We start from the raw sequence: 18,403 nt of genomic DNA on the forward strand, positions 1-18,403 counted from the left end.
GTGAAGACCGAGGCAAAGTTATACTGTTACAAGCCAAGAGGCATCTGGAGTCACCAGAAGTTCCAAGAGACAAGGATGGATTCTCTCTGAGAGGCTTAGGAGAGAACATGGCACTGCTGACACCTTGATTTCTGACATCTGGACTCTAGAACTGTGATAGAAGAAATTCTTGTTGTTATGAAGCTTTCAGTTCACAGTAATTTGCTATGGCAGCCCTGGGAAGCTAATATAGAGTATTCCAGAAACATCGAAGACCCAAGAGCTAGTCAGATTGGGCGAGTGGGTTTTTAACACGAAACCCTTGTTAAGACAGAGGAAACTGGGAAAAGAGTAGAATAAAAACTTTGCTCATCAGTGTTTATACCTGTCCTTTCTTGTTTTCTCCTGTTAGAGAAGTTTTAATCTCTGGCCATCGTTCTGATTCCAATATTTTCTCAGGGACCTCAAAGGTACTAATATCCCTTCTCTGTTTCTTTTCTCTTTACCTGATTTAAGGTTTCATTCCTGTTAGCATTTACATATCCTTGTGAATTCCATTTAAAAACACAAACAAACAGAAAACCTTAATAAGAGGTCTTGGGAAACTACACATATCTGTATATACTGGTCAGCTTCATTCTTTTTATACTGCTGCCCAGTACGCCATAGCATGAATATTTCAGGTGTTTCTTTATTCATTGCATCCATTTCCTTTCTGAAACACGTATGATGTTTCAACTTTTCCCTGTTATAAATAGACCAGTGTGCCTCCTTTTTGCATAGGTGGGAGTTTTTCGTTAGTGTAGGACTAAATAGTGGTATTTTAGGTTATATGATATACACATTTTAAATGGTCATATGTATTTCCAAAATTCTTCTTGAGTTTGTATTGATTTAAACTCCCTCTAGTATATGCTTATACTTTTCCCCATTCCTTCAATAAAATGTAGCACTAGTCATGTGAGAAATAAGGTAGCTATAAAAATCCAAAATAATAGTATTTAATGGAGAAAAGAAAAAATAAAACTATTGCATGTTTTATCTTAATATTTACAGGTGTATTTCAGTGCATAGAAAAGGCATAAAAGATATATATCAAAAAGTGTTTTTGTTAGCATGGGTAAGATAAACTTTCTTAGAATGGTGGGGGAACTAACAATCTGTATTTATTGGCATTTTTTTAAGAAAAATATATTTGTGTATTGTGATATCAAAAGGTATTTCAAATCTAATATCACATTGATTGTCCGATGGCCTATTTTGTATGTATCTTTAGAAAATAAATAGTGTCAATAAAACCATAATACAATCCTGTCTTATTGGAATTTTCTATGTTATTCTGAATAAATGAGTTCATTAAGAATTCTTGGACATAGATTTTTACCTTATACTATGCTACTGTTTTGGTGCTTTTCTGGGTACAAACTAGCATTTTAATGCTTAATGCTAATGTAATCCTTTTAAAGACATTAACCATCATATACAGTACTAATGATGTACATGTCTCAATTGAAGTGATGTCAATATGGTCAGGTAAAGAAAAGTATGTCACAACTGTCACCACAGCCTCACCTGACTGACCATGGCTCTAAGATTCATTTGTTTCAAATGGTCTCCTGATATTAGATATATTAAAATGAGATAAACAAAGACATCCATCAAAAGTCTTATTGATTCTATAATACTAGTTTAAGAATCTTCCCGTGGCTCAATTCTTTCTTCTAGCAAGCTCTTTCCATCCTAGATAGACAAGCATGTTGAAATGACTGTCTTTTCCTGCTTGCTCTATTTCCTGAACCCACTTATTCATAATCCCATCACAATTTGACTTCTGCACCTAATACTATATTAGGGTCACCAATGACCTCCTCATCACAAAACCCATAGCGAGTATTTCAGTCCTCATCTTGCCTATCTTCATTGACATTTGACATGGTTGATCTCTGTTATGAAACGATACATTTCTGGTTCCCCTTCGCTTTCCTGGCTGCTCCTTCACTATCTCTATTAAGATTGGGCTTTTTCTTTCCTCCCTTAACTGTTGCTATTTGCGACATTCTTTTTAAAGCTTTGCACTCCTCACCACACTGGGCACAGCAAACAAGATCCAAGCAAATATCATAAATGTATGAAATAGGACAGTGAAATAGTGTAGGTCATGATGTACTTCGTAGCCAGGTAGAAAGTGCATACATTGCTTAAGTATATTTAAATTCAATAAATAATAAAAAGAAACAAGAAAAAGAAAGAAGAAAAAAGTAATCTGTGGCTAAACAGAATAAATGGGCTCTGCTAGATAGATTTGCTGTTGAGTTCCTTCTAGTCTTCTTTCTGGGCTATCACATCCATCCCCATGACTTCAGTTACAATCTATACTTGCCGGTATCATTGTCAAATCTGTACCTCAAACTCTCTTTTCTGGTTGAAACTCTTATCCAGATGATGGCTGGACACTGTCATTTTGGGCTCTGCAGGCAGTTATTCCCTTTTCTAACCCGCAGCCTCGCTGATCCATCAGGCTGTCTCTAACCACTTCATGATACATCCTGACTGCCATTCCTATAGTCCAAGTCACCATCTTCTCTCACCTTTTCCTTGATAACATGCCAATTGTTCTCCTAACCTAATCATATGCTTCTTTAATCTACTTTTGATGGCTTTTGGCTTTATTTTTCTTTCATGAGGCCATGCTCTTTCACTGCTGTGTACTACCCATGTGGTTCCTTCTGCCTGAAATGCCCTCGTGATTTATTGTTCCTTCTCTTGATTTCCTGTATAAGATCGCATCTTAAATTTATTTCGTCTAGAAAATCTGAATGGATACTGACTCCCACTTACCCCCAATGCTGTTTTGCTGTTCTATGTCAGATGAGCCTGGCATGTGCTTTTTTTTTTTTTTTTTTTTTTTTTTTTAGCTCTTTTGGTGTCTCTGCCATGCACTTATTTCATCTCCTTTCAATGACATGTTTGTGTTTCTCTTAGGTTCTTTGAAACTCTCAACCATGATTATTATCTTGTTCTTAATGTAAATGCATATCACATAAAGGCTACTGTCTCTACTGTCTCCATATTTGCTGAGTAAATAATGACACAGTAATATAATTGTATTCCCATTCCTTTTAAATATTAATCCCGCGCATGCTTGTTGCTTCATCATTAAAAATAATGTTGATATGTTATAGATTAGCAATTGTCATGGTAAAATTTCATGAAGAGGAAGGAAAATTTGGCCTGAGTTTATAAGAAAGCTTCTTTTGGAGTAAATTTACTATAGACTTGTGTACTTCATAGGGCTGCTATGAAGATAACATAAAATAAACTGAAAACTTCTTTAAAATTTAAACATGTTATATGAATGATAATGGTTATTATCACTATAATATACACAGTATACTCAAAAGAAGCCAAAGAAATAGAAGATAAAATCTCTAAATAAAAAAAATCCATTCTTCTTTTCAGCAGATGGGAAGCATTTCCTGTGAGCCTGTAATTGTGTAAGCTGGGAGTAAAGAGGGTAAGAGACGTGGTCTTTGCCTTCAACGCTTTACATCTAGGTATAATGGCTCGATCAGCTATAGCACAAGAAAATATATAAATTTAAAAATCAGAATTTTCTACTTGATCTTCTAGGCCTTTAAAAAATTACTATTTTATTGTATATGGTTCTACTATTGAGTTGGAGTCACATATAATAAAATGTAACAATTTTTACACTTCAGGGTTGGGGGGTTGCTCAAGATGGTTGCCTAGATGCATTTAACACTCACCTCCTCCACTCACCTTTTGGGAGAATCAAAATAGCAAGTAGATTATCACACTTTGAGTAGATCATCTAAGAGAGAACACTGGAATCCACAGAGAAGTGCCTGGAAACACCTGAGGCAAGGAAGGAAAGCAAAGCCAGGCAGCCTGCTGGGCTGGGATTGGCTGGGATCCCAGAGAAGCTCTCCAATGCAGGGAATGGGTAAGAGAGAGATCCCCAGTGATCCACATTCCCGCCACAGACTCATGCAACCCTAGCCACAGGAGAGCCTTTGACCCTTGTGGGCCCTGAGACTAACATAGGAAGCTGCTTGGAAACCGCAATGGCATTGGTCCTTCCAGAGAGAGAGATCACACTGAGTCCCACACACCCTGTTAGTGCTAAGCAGCTACAGCCTGATGTCATTTTGAGAGTCCCTTTCAGACTGCATTGTACCCTGTGGCCCAACAGCCCCTGCATCCCCACATCTCTAGACCCCTGTTGACATCCCCCACCCACAGCTGCTGCCACTGCTGGCAGCAGATTCCAGGGCTGAAGCATGAGGCAGTGGCAGTCATCACACTGACCCCAGCAGCAGGGCCACTGCCCATTTACCAGTGTCTTGAGGACCACCCCCTGCACCTGCAGCCGCCACATGGGCCAAAGCCTACCCTCCCAGGCTCTGCAGTCTACTCTGTCCAGAATTTATGTAGTAACTGTACTTTCTATTGCTTCTCAATCTTTCGACTAAGATCAAGTGTCGTAACTGCATTTTCTTTTGAATAGTGTTAGCATGGTATATCTTTCTCCATTCATTTACTTTTAATCTATATGCACCTTTACATTTAAAGTGGGCTTATGGTAGACAACATATAGTTAGGTCTTGTTTATTTGATCCACTCTGATAATCTCTGTCTTTTAAGTGGTGCATTTAGATCAGTGACATTCAAAGTGAATACTGATATGGTTGGATTAATATCTACCGTATTTATTACTGTTTTCTGTTATTGCACTTATTTTTTGTTTCTGTTTTTGTCTTCCACTTTTTAAAATCTGCCTTTTGTAGTTTTATTTTCACTTTTATTTTAATTTCAGGGGTATAAGTGCAGGTTTGTTACATGGGTAAACTTGGGTTAAGGGGTTTGTTGTAAAGATTATTTCATCACCTAGGCATTAAACCTAGAACCCATTTGTTTTTTATATGTTGTTTTTCCTGATCCTCTCCCTCCTCCCATCCTCCACCCTCCAATAGAACCCACCGTGTGTTGTTCCCCTTTATATGTGTCCATATGTTCTCATCATTTAGCTCCCACTTATAAATGAGAACACGCAGTATTTGGTTTTCTGTTCCTGTGTTAGTTTGCTGAGGATAATGGCCTCCAGCTCCACCCATGATTCCTGAAAAGGACATGATCTTGTTCTTTTTTGTGGCTGCATAGTATTTCCATGGTGTATATGTGCCACATTTTCTTTATCCAGTCTATCATTGATAGGCATTTAGGTTGATTCCATGTCTTTGCTATTGTCAATAGTGCTGCAATAAACATACACATGCATAAGTCTTTATAATAGAAGGATTTATATACCTTTTATTTTAATTGACATTTTATATTATTTCATTTTTGTTTTCCTTCTTAGCATATTAAGTTGTATACCCTTTTTAAAAAAAAATTTTAGTGGTTGCCCTAGAGTTTGCAATATACATTTATAGCTGATTCAAGTCCACTTTCAGATAAGAGTGTATCACTTCATCAGTAGTATGAGTAGCTTAAAATATAATAATCCTTATTTCTCCCTTCTGACTCTTAAATCATTGTTGTCATTGGTTTGGCTTATATATAAGCACAAATAAGCACATATATACAGACACATATGCATATATAATTAAATACATTGTTGCTATTATTTTGATAAATTATGTTCTGTTAAGTCAATTAAAAATAAGAAAACTAAAAGTTTTAACTTTACCTTCATTCATTCCTATTCTGATGCTCTTTTTTCTGTATATAGATTCAAGTTTCTGACCTATATCATTTTTCTTCTCACTAAGGAACTTATTTTAACATTTCTTGCAACATAGGTCTAGTGACATCAGATTCTCTTAATCTTTGTTTTAGAAAGTTTTTATTTCCCCTTCACTTTTGAAGAATAATCTCTCAGGGTATGGAATTCAATGTTAGTGGGTTTTTTTTTCTCTTCAGACTTTTAATATTTCATTCCATGCTCTTCTTGTTTGGAGGGTTTCTAATGAAAGGTCGGATGTAATTCTTATCTTTACTCCTCTGCAGGTAAGGTACAGGTAAGTTGTTTCCCACTCTGCTTCCAGCTTCTTTCAGAATTTATTCTTCATCTTTGATTTTCTGTAGTTAAAAATGGTAGGCCTCTATCTAGGAGGGTTTTTTTTTTTTGGTATTTATCCTGCCTTGTGTTTTGTAAACTTCCTGGATCTGTGGTTTAATGTCTGACATTAATTTCAAGAAATTCTCAGTTACATTGCTGCAAAAATTTTTCTTTCTTTCTTTCTTTCTTCTTCTTCTCCTTTCCTTTCCTTTCTCCTTTCTCCTTTCTCCTTTCTACTTTCCTTTCCTTTCCTTTCTCCTTTGCTTTCCTTTTCTCTTTGTTATATTCCATTCATGCACATTTTACATCTGTCGTAGCTTGCCCACCATTCCTGGTTATTGTGTCCTTTTTTTCTTTTTCTTTTGGTCTGTTTTTCTCTTTTTTTCTATTTGCCTTTTAGTTTGGGACTTCATTTTTACATATCTTTAATTTTGGAGACTCTTTTCGTAGCTATGTACAGTTTTAAAAGCCCACCAAAGAAGTTCTTATTTTTGTAACAATGTTATTGATCTCTAGTATTTTTTTTGGCTCTTTCTTAGAATTATTTTTCACCTCTGCTTATATTGCCCATCTGCTCTTGTGTGCTGTCTGTTTCATCTGTTATAGCTCTTAGCATATTAATTATAGTTATTTTAAAATCTGGATCTGATAATATCTGAGTCTGGTTCTGATGAGTACTTTCTGCCTTTAAACTGTGTTTTATTTTATGTTATTTTATTTTTGCCTTCTAACATGTCTCATAATTTTTTCTGGATAGCCAGACATAATACACTAGGTTAGTCAGGCATGGTACAACGAGTAAAAGGAATTGCTGTAACTAGGCCTTTCTTAATGTGGTAGTAAGGTTTTTGAGGAAGGGGAAGCATTAGCAGTCCTGTGATTAAGTCTCAGTCTTTTAGTAAGCCTGTGACCCTAGACTGAACTTCACATGTGCTCTCAGTCTCCTCCTCCTCAGGTGGGACTGATGGCTAACATGGTCTGAGGTTGGATATTTCCCTTCCCCCAGGTCAGTTAGACCCCCAGCGGGTTAGGCTCTGGTTAAATCCTATCTCCTGAAAGCAGACTTTGTTAAGAAGAACACAATGCTCTGGTATATTTCAAAATACTTTCTTTTGCCCTCCTGCTGCCAGAAGCACTAGGGAATTTTTCCCTGGTATTTATTAGGAGGACCAGTTAAAGCTCCTGGAGGTAAAACTCACAAATTGTGGGTGGCCCCTATGACTGGGTCCCCCCGGAGTTTTTAACTCTCACAGTTGTTTACACCGAGACTCTAGAAATTCACCCATTTCAGTATAGGTTTTCCTACCAGGGAACTGGTTCCCATGGAGGTTGCTGTTGTGATTCTCTGTGTTCCCCTGCTGGTCTCTCCAATTTTGGGCTCGGTGGTTTGTGCTCTGACCTCAGTTCTCCTAGGGATCTAAGAGGAATTTGCCTTTTTTTGGTTTGTTCAGCCTTATATTTGTTGTCAGGACAAAGTGACAACTTCTAAGGTTTTACATGCCAGTCTGGAAACTGTAAGTCTGCCTATAATTTTAAAAACCATTAGCATTGTGGTGCATTTTTCTGTATTTTTTCCTTGCATTTTACTTAGTTTTTAAAAATCTAATTTAGAATTGGACAGCAGTCATATTTTGGCATAGGTTAGTAAAATAAATTTGATCCTTCCTTCCTTCCTTCCTTCCTTCCTTCCTTCCTTCCTTCCTTCCTTCCTACCTTGCCTCCCTCCCTCCCTCTCTCCTTCCCTCCTTCCTTCCCTCCCTCGCTCTCTCCCTCCCTCCCTCCCTGTGCTTTTGAGATTTTAAAGAAGTTATTCCTCTGGTGGTTTGGTAACTCAAGTTACCTCAAAGCCTTCTGAAATAGAGATCAATAAAGGCAAACTCTTATGTTTAAGAATAATTTTTTCAATGCTTGCATTCCGTTTTATGACATCTGTTTATACTTGCCTCATCTAGTTAACTGACTTATGTGTGTACCAAAGTTACTTTTGAATAATTCATCTTATTGAGTCTTTGATTTTCCTTTCAGTCTGTGGAAACAGTAGATGAATAACATGATTTTTTTTTTTTTTTGAGATGGAATTTCGCTCTTGTTGCCCAGGCTGGAGTGCAATGGCGCTATCTCGGCTCACTGCAACCTCTGCCTCCCAGGTTCAAGTGATTCTCTTGCCTCAGCCTCCTGAGTAGCTGGGATTACAGGCATGCGCCACCATGCCCAGCTAATTTTGTATTTTTAGTAGAGATGGGGTTTCTCCATGTTGGTCAGGCTGGTCTCGAACTCCCGACCTCAGGTGATTCACCTGCCTCTGCCTGCCAAAGTGCTGGGATTACAGGCATGAGCCACCGCGCCTGGCCACTTGTGTTTTTTTCTGCCTATTTGAGCCTTAGTGCCATGGCTAAGGGTAATGTGTGGTGGATAAGCCTTGGAATCAGGCTGGTGGCCTTGAAACCATGGTTCTACCATTTATTAAATAGCTGGGTCAATAGGAAAGATTTTGAATCTCTATGTGTTCTAGTATTCTTAACTGTGAATTGAGAATGATAATTACCATTTATCTAGTACTCATCACTAGTGCAACACACAATTCTAGATGTTTAATGTGTACTATGGATAGGACACTTGGTTTACAATATTATTTTTTCTCATCTTTTTTTGTCATTCAGCACTGCAAAGGAAATCTGACCAAATTTTAATTTTTTTATTCCTTTGTAAGTATTTTATATTTTTCTTCACTGGAACTCATGAAATTATTTTTAACCCTGTAAATAAAAATACATTGAACATTTGATGGACTAAAGATGAATTTTTCACTGATTTTGCCTAGAAATCATAGCATCTTTTTAATTCATAGACTGCTCTTTTCTTGGCTCAGATTGTTAAACATTATATGCTTGATTATTTCTTCTCTTCCAGCTTGTGTGATTTCTTCCAGTGTGCAGCCATAATTCTGAGCACTTTTGGTTTTACTTTTGCTTTGTATCTATCACTTTTTTTCTACATTTCTTTTGTATTTGTCATTTGTTCATTCTTTTTATTCATTCATTCATTTGGAGAGAGTACAGTAAAATGCTGAAAATATGGACAGTGGAATCAAATAAACCTGAATTTGAATTCTGGTATTATCATTTTCAAACTGTGTAATCTAAGACAAATCATTTAATCTCTCGAATCTCACTTTCTTCAAGTGTAAAATGCAGAGAATCATAGAAATAGAAAAGAGTTATGTTGTTTTTAGTAATAAAATGTTTAGTAATTAAAATATTCTCTATGTTTTAAAGTTATTTTCTGAATGGATACTGTTGGATATTCCCATTGCAATGATCATTTTTAAGAACTTCATTACTGACTTTCATTGCCTACACATGCATTTGGCAACAGTACAACAACTGGCATCCATCTTTCCAACTCTTACCTCTAAAATCCATACTTTGTTTACTACTGCAGACTGATTTGCCCAAATATTGTTTATTGGATGCCCTTTGTGCAATTAAAATGGATCTCCAGAGTAATGTGAATTCTTCTTCCTCCTTCTTTTCTATCCTTATTTGTCTTAATTACCTAATATTAATTTTATGTTCATTTTATCTATGATGTTTCTTTACATACATCCATATCTCTGTCAGTATTTCTCCTTTTTCTAACTGAATTCAACTAGCTTCTCTTCAGGAAACCATCCCAGCTCTTTCTCAGAAGTTGGTTTATATTTGTGTAACAATTAGGCCTTAATGATAGTTAATTATCTTCATATCTTTTGTATTATTGGATTGAGTTTTCGAAGATGAACAACCAAAACTGATGCATTTTTGGAATCTCCGCAGTCGTTAAAATGGTTCTTTGAACAAACAGTCCTTGAAATGAATGAATAAATAGAGAGTATAGCTTGATATGTTTTCACTAGAGGCATTTTTGTGCATGCTGATTGTATATGTTATCCCAACTACCCCTACCCTCTCAGATATGATAGAGTTTGTTTTGTTTCATGGAGCACGTTGCCAAAAAGACCACTTAAGTAAAAATCAAGACAGCAGGTTCTTGTGGCATCGTTTACTTGTGGCTTTACCTTCTTTCAATTCAGTGTAATAGCACATAAGATATCTATGTTCCACTGCTGCATCAAAATTCAGATACTTCTTATGTTACAGCTCTAATAATATGTAGAAACATACCTTGAAAATAGGTGCCCCGTAAATATTTATGGAAATGGAATGTTAGTATGTGTGCAAATATTTTTTTTAAAAGAAAGACAAGAATTTAGTGATACCTGGACATTTGGTGAGGTTTTGTTCTCTTATATGGAAATAGTTGCTGGAGGATTTTTAGGGTAAGTAAATGTCAACAACCTAATTTTAGAGATGAGGTTGAAGAAAGTGGGCCTGAGGTTGTGACTTGGTTAAGATTACACAGTTCACCAGTAGAAAGCAGGAACCAAAAGCCAGGCCTCACACCATTTGGCCTAAAGCATTTTTTATTCCATAATGCTCTGAGTTCCAAGAGGCAAACCAACAGGTGCAATGCTTTCAGCAGATAGCTATATTTATATATGTAAACATCTTTCTTTTTGTGGGTCCACACCTTGCCTAGAGAAAACATCTTTTATTTCTCCTTAATTTTTTCAATCTCTCACTAAGGAGATATAAAAATATAACTTTTTTTCTTTAACTTTTATTTTAAGTTCCAGAGTACATGTGTAGGATGTGCAGGTTTATTATATACGTAAATGTCTGCCATGGTGGTTTGCTGTACAAATCATCCCATCACCTAGGTATTAAGCCTAGCATCCATTAGCTGTTCTTCCCAATCCTCTCCCTCTCCCCAACCCCCTCCTCTACAGGCCTCAGTGTGTGTTGTTCCCTTCCAAATGCCCATGTGTTATTATTTAGCTCTCACTTATAAGTGAGAACATGCAGTGTTTGGTTTTCTGTTCCTGCGTTAGTTTGCTGAGGATAATGGCTTCCAACTACATCCATGCTCTTGCAAAGAACATGACCTTGTTCATTTTTATGGCTGCTTAGTATTCTATGGTGTATGCATACCACATTTTCTTTATCCAATCTATTACTGATGGACATTGAGGTTGATCCCATATCTGTGCTATTGTGAATACTGCTGCAATGAACATACACATGCATGTGTCTTTATAATAGGAGGATTTATATTCCTTTGGGTATATACCCAGTAACGTGATTGGTGGGTCAAATGGTATTTCTACCTCTAGGTCTTTGAGGAATTGCCAAAATGTCTCTCACAATGGTTGAACTAATTTATGCTCCCACCAACACAGTAAAAGCATTCCTTTTTCTCTGCAACCTCACTAGCATCTGTTTTTTTTTTTTGTTTTGACATTTTAATAATGGCCATTCTGACTGGTATGAGATGGTATCTCATTGTGGTTTTGATATTGCATGTCTCTAATGATCAGTGGTGTTGACCTTTTTTCATATGTTTGTTGGCTGTATGTATGTCTTCTTTGAGAAATATCTATTCATGTCCTTTGCCCACTTTTTAATGGGATTGTTTGTTTTTTTCTTGAAAATTTGTTTAAGTTCCTTGTAGACCCTGGAATATTAAACCTTTGTCAGGTGGATAGATTGCAAAAATTTTCTCCCATTTTGTAGGTTGTCTGTTCACTCTGACGATAGTTTCTTTTGCGCTACAGAAGCTCTTTAGTTTTAATTAGACCCCATTTGTCAATTTTTGCTTTTGTTGCCATTGCTTTTGTTGTTTTCATCATGAAATCTTTGCCCATGCCTATGTCCTGAGTGGCATAGCCTCAATTTTCTTCTAGGGTTTTTACAGTTTTGGATTTTACATTTAAGTCTTTAATCCATCTTGAGTGAATTTTTGTATATAGCGTAAGGAAGGGGCCCAGTTTCAATTTTCTGCCTCTGGCTAGCCAGCACTCCCAGCACCATTTAATAAATAGGGAATTTTCCCTATTACTTGTTTTTGTCAAGTTTGTCAAAGATCAGATGGTTGTAGTTCTGTAGTCTTATTTCTGAGTTCTCTATTATATTCTATTGGTCTAGGTTGCTCTTCTTGTACCAGTACCATGCTGTTTTGGTTATTGTAGCCTTGTAGTATAGTTTGAAGTTGGGTAGTGTGATGCCTCCAGCTTTGTTCTTTTTGCTTAGGATTGTCTTGGATATTCAGGCTCTTTTTTGGTTACATAGAAATTTTAAAATAGTTTTTTTCTAATTCTGTGAGTAGAACTTTTTATTTTTTCAATCCAGAATGTTTTCTCAATGTCTCCAGTTTGACTCAGCCATACATTATTATTATGGAATGAATAATTAGTGTGTCAGTATAGATTTCTTGTTGTGGCAAAGGTTCTTTTACAATCAGAATGAAAAAAGTAGCCTACTGTTAATCTTGGTGGGGAGGAGGTTATACAGGTGCATATAAGTAGGTTTAGATACTGCAGAAGGGGGCAACTCACTCTTTCTTGCTCAGCTACTGAGAGATCATATTAAGGAGGCATTTTAGAGGTAAGCTGCTTCTAGCTATGTAAGAGCAGAACTGGAGGCAGGAAAGGCTTCTGATGTTTTTTTTAACATGGCTGCAGTGACACTGATTATACTAGAGAAATCATTTGAAATTCACCAGATGGAACAAAATGGAATTTGCTTCTGGCACAGAAAGTTTCTTCCTACGCTACTTGCCTGGAACCACAATCACAACGAAACCAAGCCATCAAGAATGGTGGAGATTCTTGGTTGTGACAGGCTTTTGCTAGAAGACTGTAGCCCTGGTATTTTGTACGGATGTGTATGGTGCTTGGAGAGCAATAACAGCAAAAAACAAACAAACAAACAAACAAAACAGAAACCTCTAAAACACACAGACAAGACATTCTAGTTTTCTTTCTATAATCAAGCCTGAACTCCTGGAATGACTAAGATATTGAAGTAATCATAGGAAGGGGATGAAGACATTCTTATGATGAGGGAGAAGTAGATTTATTATTGAAATAAGAAATAAGACAAGTGGTATTATTCTGTTCACCAAATTGGTAAAGATGTACTTCTTTTGGATCTTGTGGGGAGGTTCATATTAATGAGTTCTATTGTAAATTGGGGTCAAGATATTCTGTATATTTTACTGTTAGCTTTGAACTATTTTGAATAATATCCTGAGAGAAAATAGAAAGAGGTAGGATTTATTTGCACCTTCTCATCATAATTACAAATATCTCTTTTATCCATTTGTTTTGATATTTTTAAAATGTGAGTGCATGACTTTCTTTGTACCAAGTACTGCTTATAACAGATTTGGGAATTCTGAATTCTTCTGAAGTTAAGGATTATTTACATCAACATTATTGTTTATGTCCATTATTGTGATATCTTCATGAACTTTAAGTAATTTAAAAAAAAACACCTCTTTTCCAAAATATTCATTTAGCTTTTCACATAAACTTAGAGGTGATGGTTACATAAATGAAGCCAAATCTCAGTAGTAATCTGTACTAAATGGTGTTATGTGCTTGGGCTGTGTGCTGCGGATTTCTTCCAGGGAAGAATTGGAAATGTATTACGTACCTCATCGAAAAATTATTGAAGAAAGTAAATACAGATTTTTGAAAGACTGGGAAGAGAATGAATAGGAAGATATTAATTATTGAGTGAGAATTATTCATTAGTGAGTCATTGTCAGTAACATGAAAAAAGATAAGGAAATTAAGAAATACAGGAAGTATTCAGGAGAAGATGGGCAGCAATACTTGCTAAATCAGAAACGGAGATAATAAAAATGGCATGACCTCAACTTGAAGGTGACAAATAGCCCTGACTCCCCCTCAAAAATACTGTTGCGTCCGAGAAGCAAAGTCTTATAACTCGATCTTTAGATAAAAAATTTTGCTATTTTTCCATGAATAGAGACCATACAAATGGTCTTGCAACTTTCATTTTTTGAGATTTCTTTGGCTTGATATTTTCCAAACTTACATACAGTTTCTTAATACGGGGTTAGTGCAAAATTGAGATATAGAGCAATGTGCCCAGGTTTAGAGGTTTTCTTTAAATAGTCATTTTTAATTAAGATTGTTCATTTTATAAATTCATACATTTTTTAATCAAACCAACTGAAATATTTTCAATGGCATAATAATGTCTTTTTGATGCAATTTAATCTTCATGTCTCTTCTCACATAATATATATCTGAAGTTGATATGATAAGTCTGACATTTTCAGGAGATAACTTTGTTTTATTATTGGGAAATCTTTCCTGACAACTTAGTTAAAAATGCTTACTTACTTAAGTTCTTTTAATGATTTTAGATTTTTTGCACACAATGTTCCATGTCAAAATATGCTTTTAAATCTGCTGCTTTGATAGTGAGAAGATTCTCTTTTCGATCATCATAACACACCTTCACATAAATCTTTGGTAAAAAGTCAGTTTTACCTGGAGGCTGTCTCATCTCTCTAAAATTATTCTCCTACTCAATTTCTTTCCAGTTGGCAAAGGAAATTAAAAAAAAATCACTATATCCCTAAGGATTGATTACACTGACTAAAATTTTGTCAGTATCTAAGCTATAAGATATGAATAGCTAAATTTAAAATGACATTTTGCATCTAAAACTTCATTTTTACATTAAAAACGTGCATATGAGATTCAAATGGGATTTTCGATACTTATTTTTGCTGTATATTTTTCTGGGGAAACTATAAGCTCCTCTTGGGATTAACTTAATTATATGCCCCTTGCGGTCTGTGAAAAATAATTTGAGTTTTTCTTGCATATGTGAATTTAAATGCCAGTAGGAATAAATGATTGGCCTTAAAATATTGATTCTCTGAGCAGATATTTGGAGAAAATATACCTCACATTGCACTGGATGGATTTGGCTCTGTAAATGGAAGATAAATAGAAGAGGGAGCCATAAATTTTCCACTCTTAAAATCCACAGAAGCCGGCTGGGTACAGTGGCTCACGCCTGTAATCCCAGAACTTTGGGAGGCCGAGGCGTGCGGATCACTTGAGGTCAGGAGTTCCAGACCAGCCTGGCCAACATGGTGAAATCCCATCTCTACCAAAAATACAAAAATCAGCCGGATGTGGTAGCACGCACCTGTAGTCCCAGCTACTCAGGAGGCTGAGGCACCAGAATCATTTGAACCCAGGAGGCAGAGGTTGCAGTGAGCCAAGATCGTGCCACTGCACTCCAGCCTGGGTGACAGAGCAAGACTCTCTCTCGAAAAAAAAAAGAAAAAAATGAAAAAAAGAAAAACATAGAAACTATAAGTCTGTGTCCTATAGAGAAGCTATTCTTTAACTAAAATTCTACACATCATACAAATATTTACACATAAGAATTAACAGGGAACCCTTCCAAGGGTAACTTCTAGGAGCTTAAAGACTCAATGTTTCAAGGAGAGATTACTAGTCTTCTGTCTAACCTGCAGATACAGCAACTACTACATCCAAGATTAGGGCACGCACATCTAAAGAGATCCTCAGCATGTTGGGAGACATAAAGTATTAGTAAGATTCTTGGACTTGGAGCCAGAGAACGAGATTTGGGAGGGCAGAACTTGAAATGCTTTATGTTTTCTACAGAAAAAACCAGCAGCATTAACTTCATTTAGAAATTTGTTAGAAGTTTAGAATATCAGGTGCCGTCCTAGATCTACTGAATCAACATCTTTGGGACTGAAGCTCAGAAATGTGTTTTAATAAACACTCAAGGTGATTACAATACATTATAAACTTTGGGAACCACTGTTTCAGAGAAGATAAGTTGTTTTCTTTAAATTTATTTATATTTTTATGAATGTAGTTTTATTAGAGACAAGGTCTTACTCTGTCACTCAGGCTGGAGTGCAGTGGTGTTATCATACTCACTGCAGCCTTGAACTCCTGGGCCCAAGTGATCTTCCCGCCTCAGCCTCCCAAGTAGCTGGGACTGCAGGTGGGCGCCAACATTGCTAGGCTAATTTTTTTTTATTTCTGTAGAGACAAGATCTTGCTATGTTGGCCAGGCTGGTCTTGAACTCCTGGCCTCAAGTGATTCTCCTGTCAAGGCCTCCCAGAGCGCTGGTGTTAAAGGCATAAGCCACTGCACCCAGCCAGAGAAGGTAAATAGTACTAGACATGAGTCCTATTCTACTACTTCTTAACCAGCTTACCTTGGACCAGTCAGTCAACCTGATTGTTTCTGCTACCGTACTGAAAACTATGAATAAGATTTTTATATTGACTGTCTCAGCACCTGTGCAAATGACTAATGAAGTAGAAGTCAACATCACATCTAAGATCATAAAGAGCAAACATTAACTTATGGGAACAATTGAACAGATTCAGGAAAGCAGATGCTGAGTTGAAGGTGCCGCAGAGCAACCAATAGATACAGGAAGCAAGGAATTCAGAAAATTCTTGTTTTAAAGGACATAGGATTCCCCACCCTTGCTGAGACTAAAAGAAATATAGATTTGCATGTATTCAATGTGACAAGAAGCAGCTGAAAAATGAGTCCTAGAGAACCCTTCTCATCCAACAACCTGGCTTTACTCCTTCTGATTACCCTCCATCCCCAAGGTATGAGGATCTTAAATGGAGAAATTGATCTGCTTTGTTTGTTCATCTATTTATGTAAAGAGGATAGAGGATGTTATACTAAAGATCTGCATAGTGCAGGGATGGCAATGGGCATCTAGATGGGGAGATAGAAGGAATCACATCTCAAAAAATCTGAGAGAAGCTAAAGCCAATCAGAAAAGATTCTGAACTTTAATCTGGCCCTGAGTTTTCCGGTTAAGAGTCCAGAACAATAACAAAACAATATGCACCATTCTATGAACATCTACTATATTTTAGGCTTGTTACCTGCTTTTATAATAATCAATTAATCTATTTTCACTTTAAATTAATGGCCAGAAATCTCCAATAAGCAACTAACATTGTCATGAAATTTGAGTAAATTTGTAGACCATTTCATGTCTTCTAATTTTTCCTCAAAATTTCCATACTCTCTCATTCTCCCATTCCCCATTAGCTGATGAGCTAGTCTCAAATGTCATTTTGGAAATACAGACTATCAGAATTGAAATTCTTCATCTTCCACTACAGGATCTATCCACTTAACTATATCAGAACTTACATATCCTGCCTTCACTCCTGTAGAAATGGATGAGGTGAAATATTCATGCTCCCAGGGAAGACCCGTTCTTGATATCCTATTGTCTCTTTCCTCCGCAAAGACTTCACACAGAAATTACCTCCTCTCTCTCCTTCACCTGCTTTCCCTGTCTGCTGGGTCATTATCATCACCACACCAATATGCTCTGGGATTTCTCATTTTGGTCTCACATTTCCAGTATTCCATTTATCTTCTTCTTCTTTTCTTTCTTTCTTTTTTTTTTTTTAAAGTAGTTAGCATTTAACGAAACTCCCTCCATGTGGCTTCAAGCCACCAGGACACAGGCTCCCCCAACACTCTTAATCTTCTCCTCAGCTCTTCTGCTGAAGAATTTGGCCTTCACGGTGACAGGCTGCTTTGGGAGCTTTCCCTTTCCCAGAACTTTGTAGTAGCCAGATCGCACCACATCAATGATGGGAGCAGCCCCAGTCTTGTTTTTAGCAGCATTCACCCGTGTCTGTTCACTGACCAAAGTCCACAATTTGTCAAGGTTGACAGTTGGGCAGAAGCTCTGGTTCCTCTTTAAGTGGTAATGCTTCATACCAACTTTCCCAAAGTAGCCTGGGTGGTATTTGTCGAAGGTGATCCGGTGGTGATGCAGACCACCAGCATTACCGCGGCCGCCAGGGTGCTTCCGGTGCTTGCCTATGCGGCCGTGGCCGTGGCTCACGTGGCCCCTAAGTTTCCGGGTCTTCCTCAGTCTGGATGGCATGTTGGCAGCCCAGACGAAAAAAAAAAAACTATCTTCTTCTTCTTGAGCAATATTTCTAGAAAGACTTGAATAGGAGTTAAGACTTTTTTCAACTCCTATTCACACTTTAAAAATATAAATCAATATTCTTTTAGTAACACAACGAATAGAAGTCAATTTCAAGAAAATCAGAATGCAGAGGAACAAGAGAAAAACTATCAATAATTTCACCACTGCAACAAGTTCAAAATCTGCTATATGTTCTTCCTTTTTAAACTATTTAATTTATAATTTCATCAGGTAATGTATATACATAAAAATTAAAAAAAATTAGATATGAGGTCTTGCTCTGTCACCCACTCTGCAGTGCAGTGATGCGATCATAGCTCACTGCAGCCTCCAACTCCTGGGCTCAAGTGATCTTTCCACCTCAGCCTCCTGAGTAGCTGGGATGACAGGCATGTACCACCACCTGTGGCTTATTTGTTTACTTGAGACAGAGTGTCTCTC

The 18,403-nt window shown here is 36.8% G+C and overlaps 1 protein-coding gene across 1 annotated transcript; it reads right to left on the bottom strand.

Annotated features, from left to right (window-relative positions):
- Positions 1-17,404: 17,404 nt before the first annotated feature.
- LOC101147604 (large ribosomal subunit protein uL15-like) lies at positions 17,405-17,936 on the bottom strand. Its single transcript, XM_055390903.2, has one exon. The coding sequence runs from the start codon at positions 17,912-17,914 to the stop codon at positions 17,468-17,470; it is 447 nt and encodes a 148-aa protein (XP_055246878.1). The 5' UTR covers positions 17,915-17,936; the 3' UTR covers positions 17,405-17,467.
- Positions 17,937-18,403: the final 467 nt, after the last annotated feature.

This window comes from Gorilla gorilla, chromosome 5, assembly GCF_029281585.2.
Source record: "Gorilla gorilla gorilla isolate KB3781 chromosome 5, NHGRI_mGorGor1-v2.1_pri, whole genome shotgun sequence".
In the NCBI taxonomy this organism is placed as follows: Eukaryota; Metazoa; Chordata; class Mammalia; order Primates; family Hominidae; genus Gorilla; species Gorilla gorilla.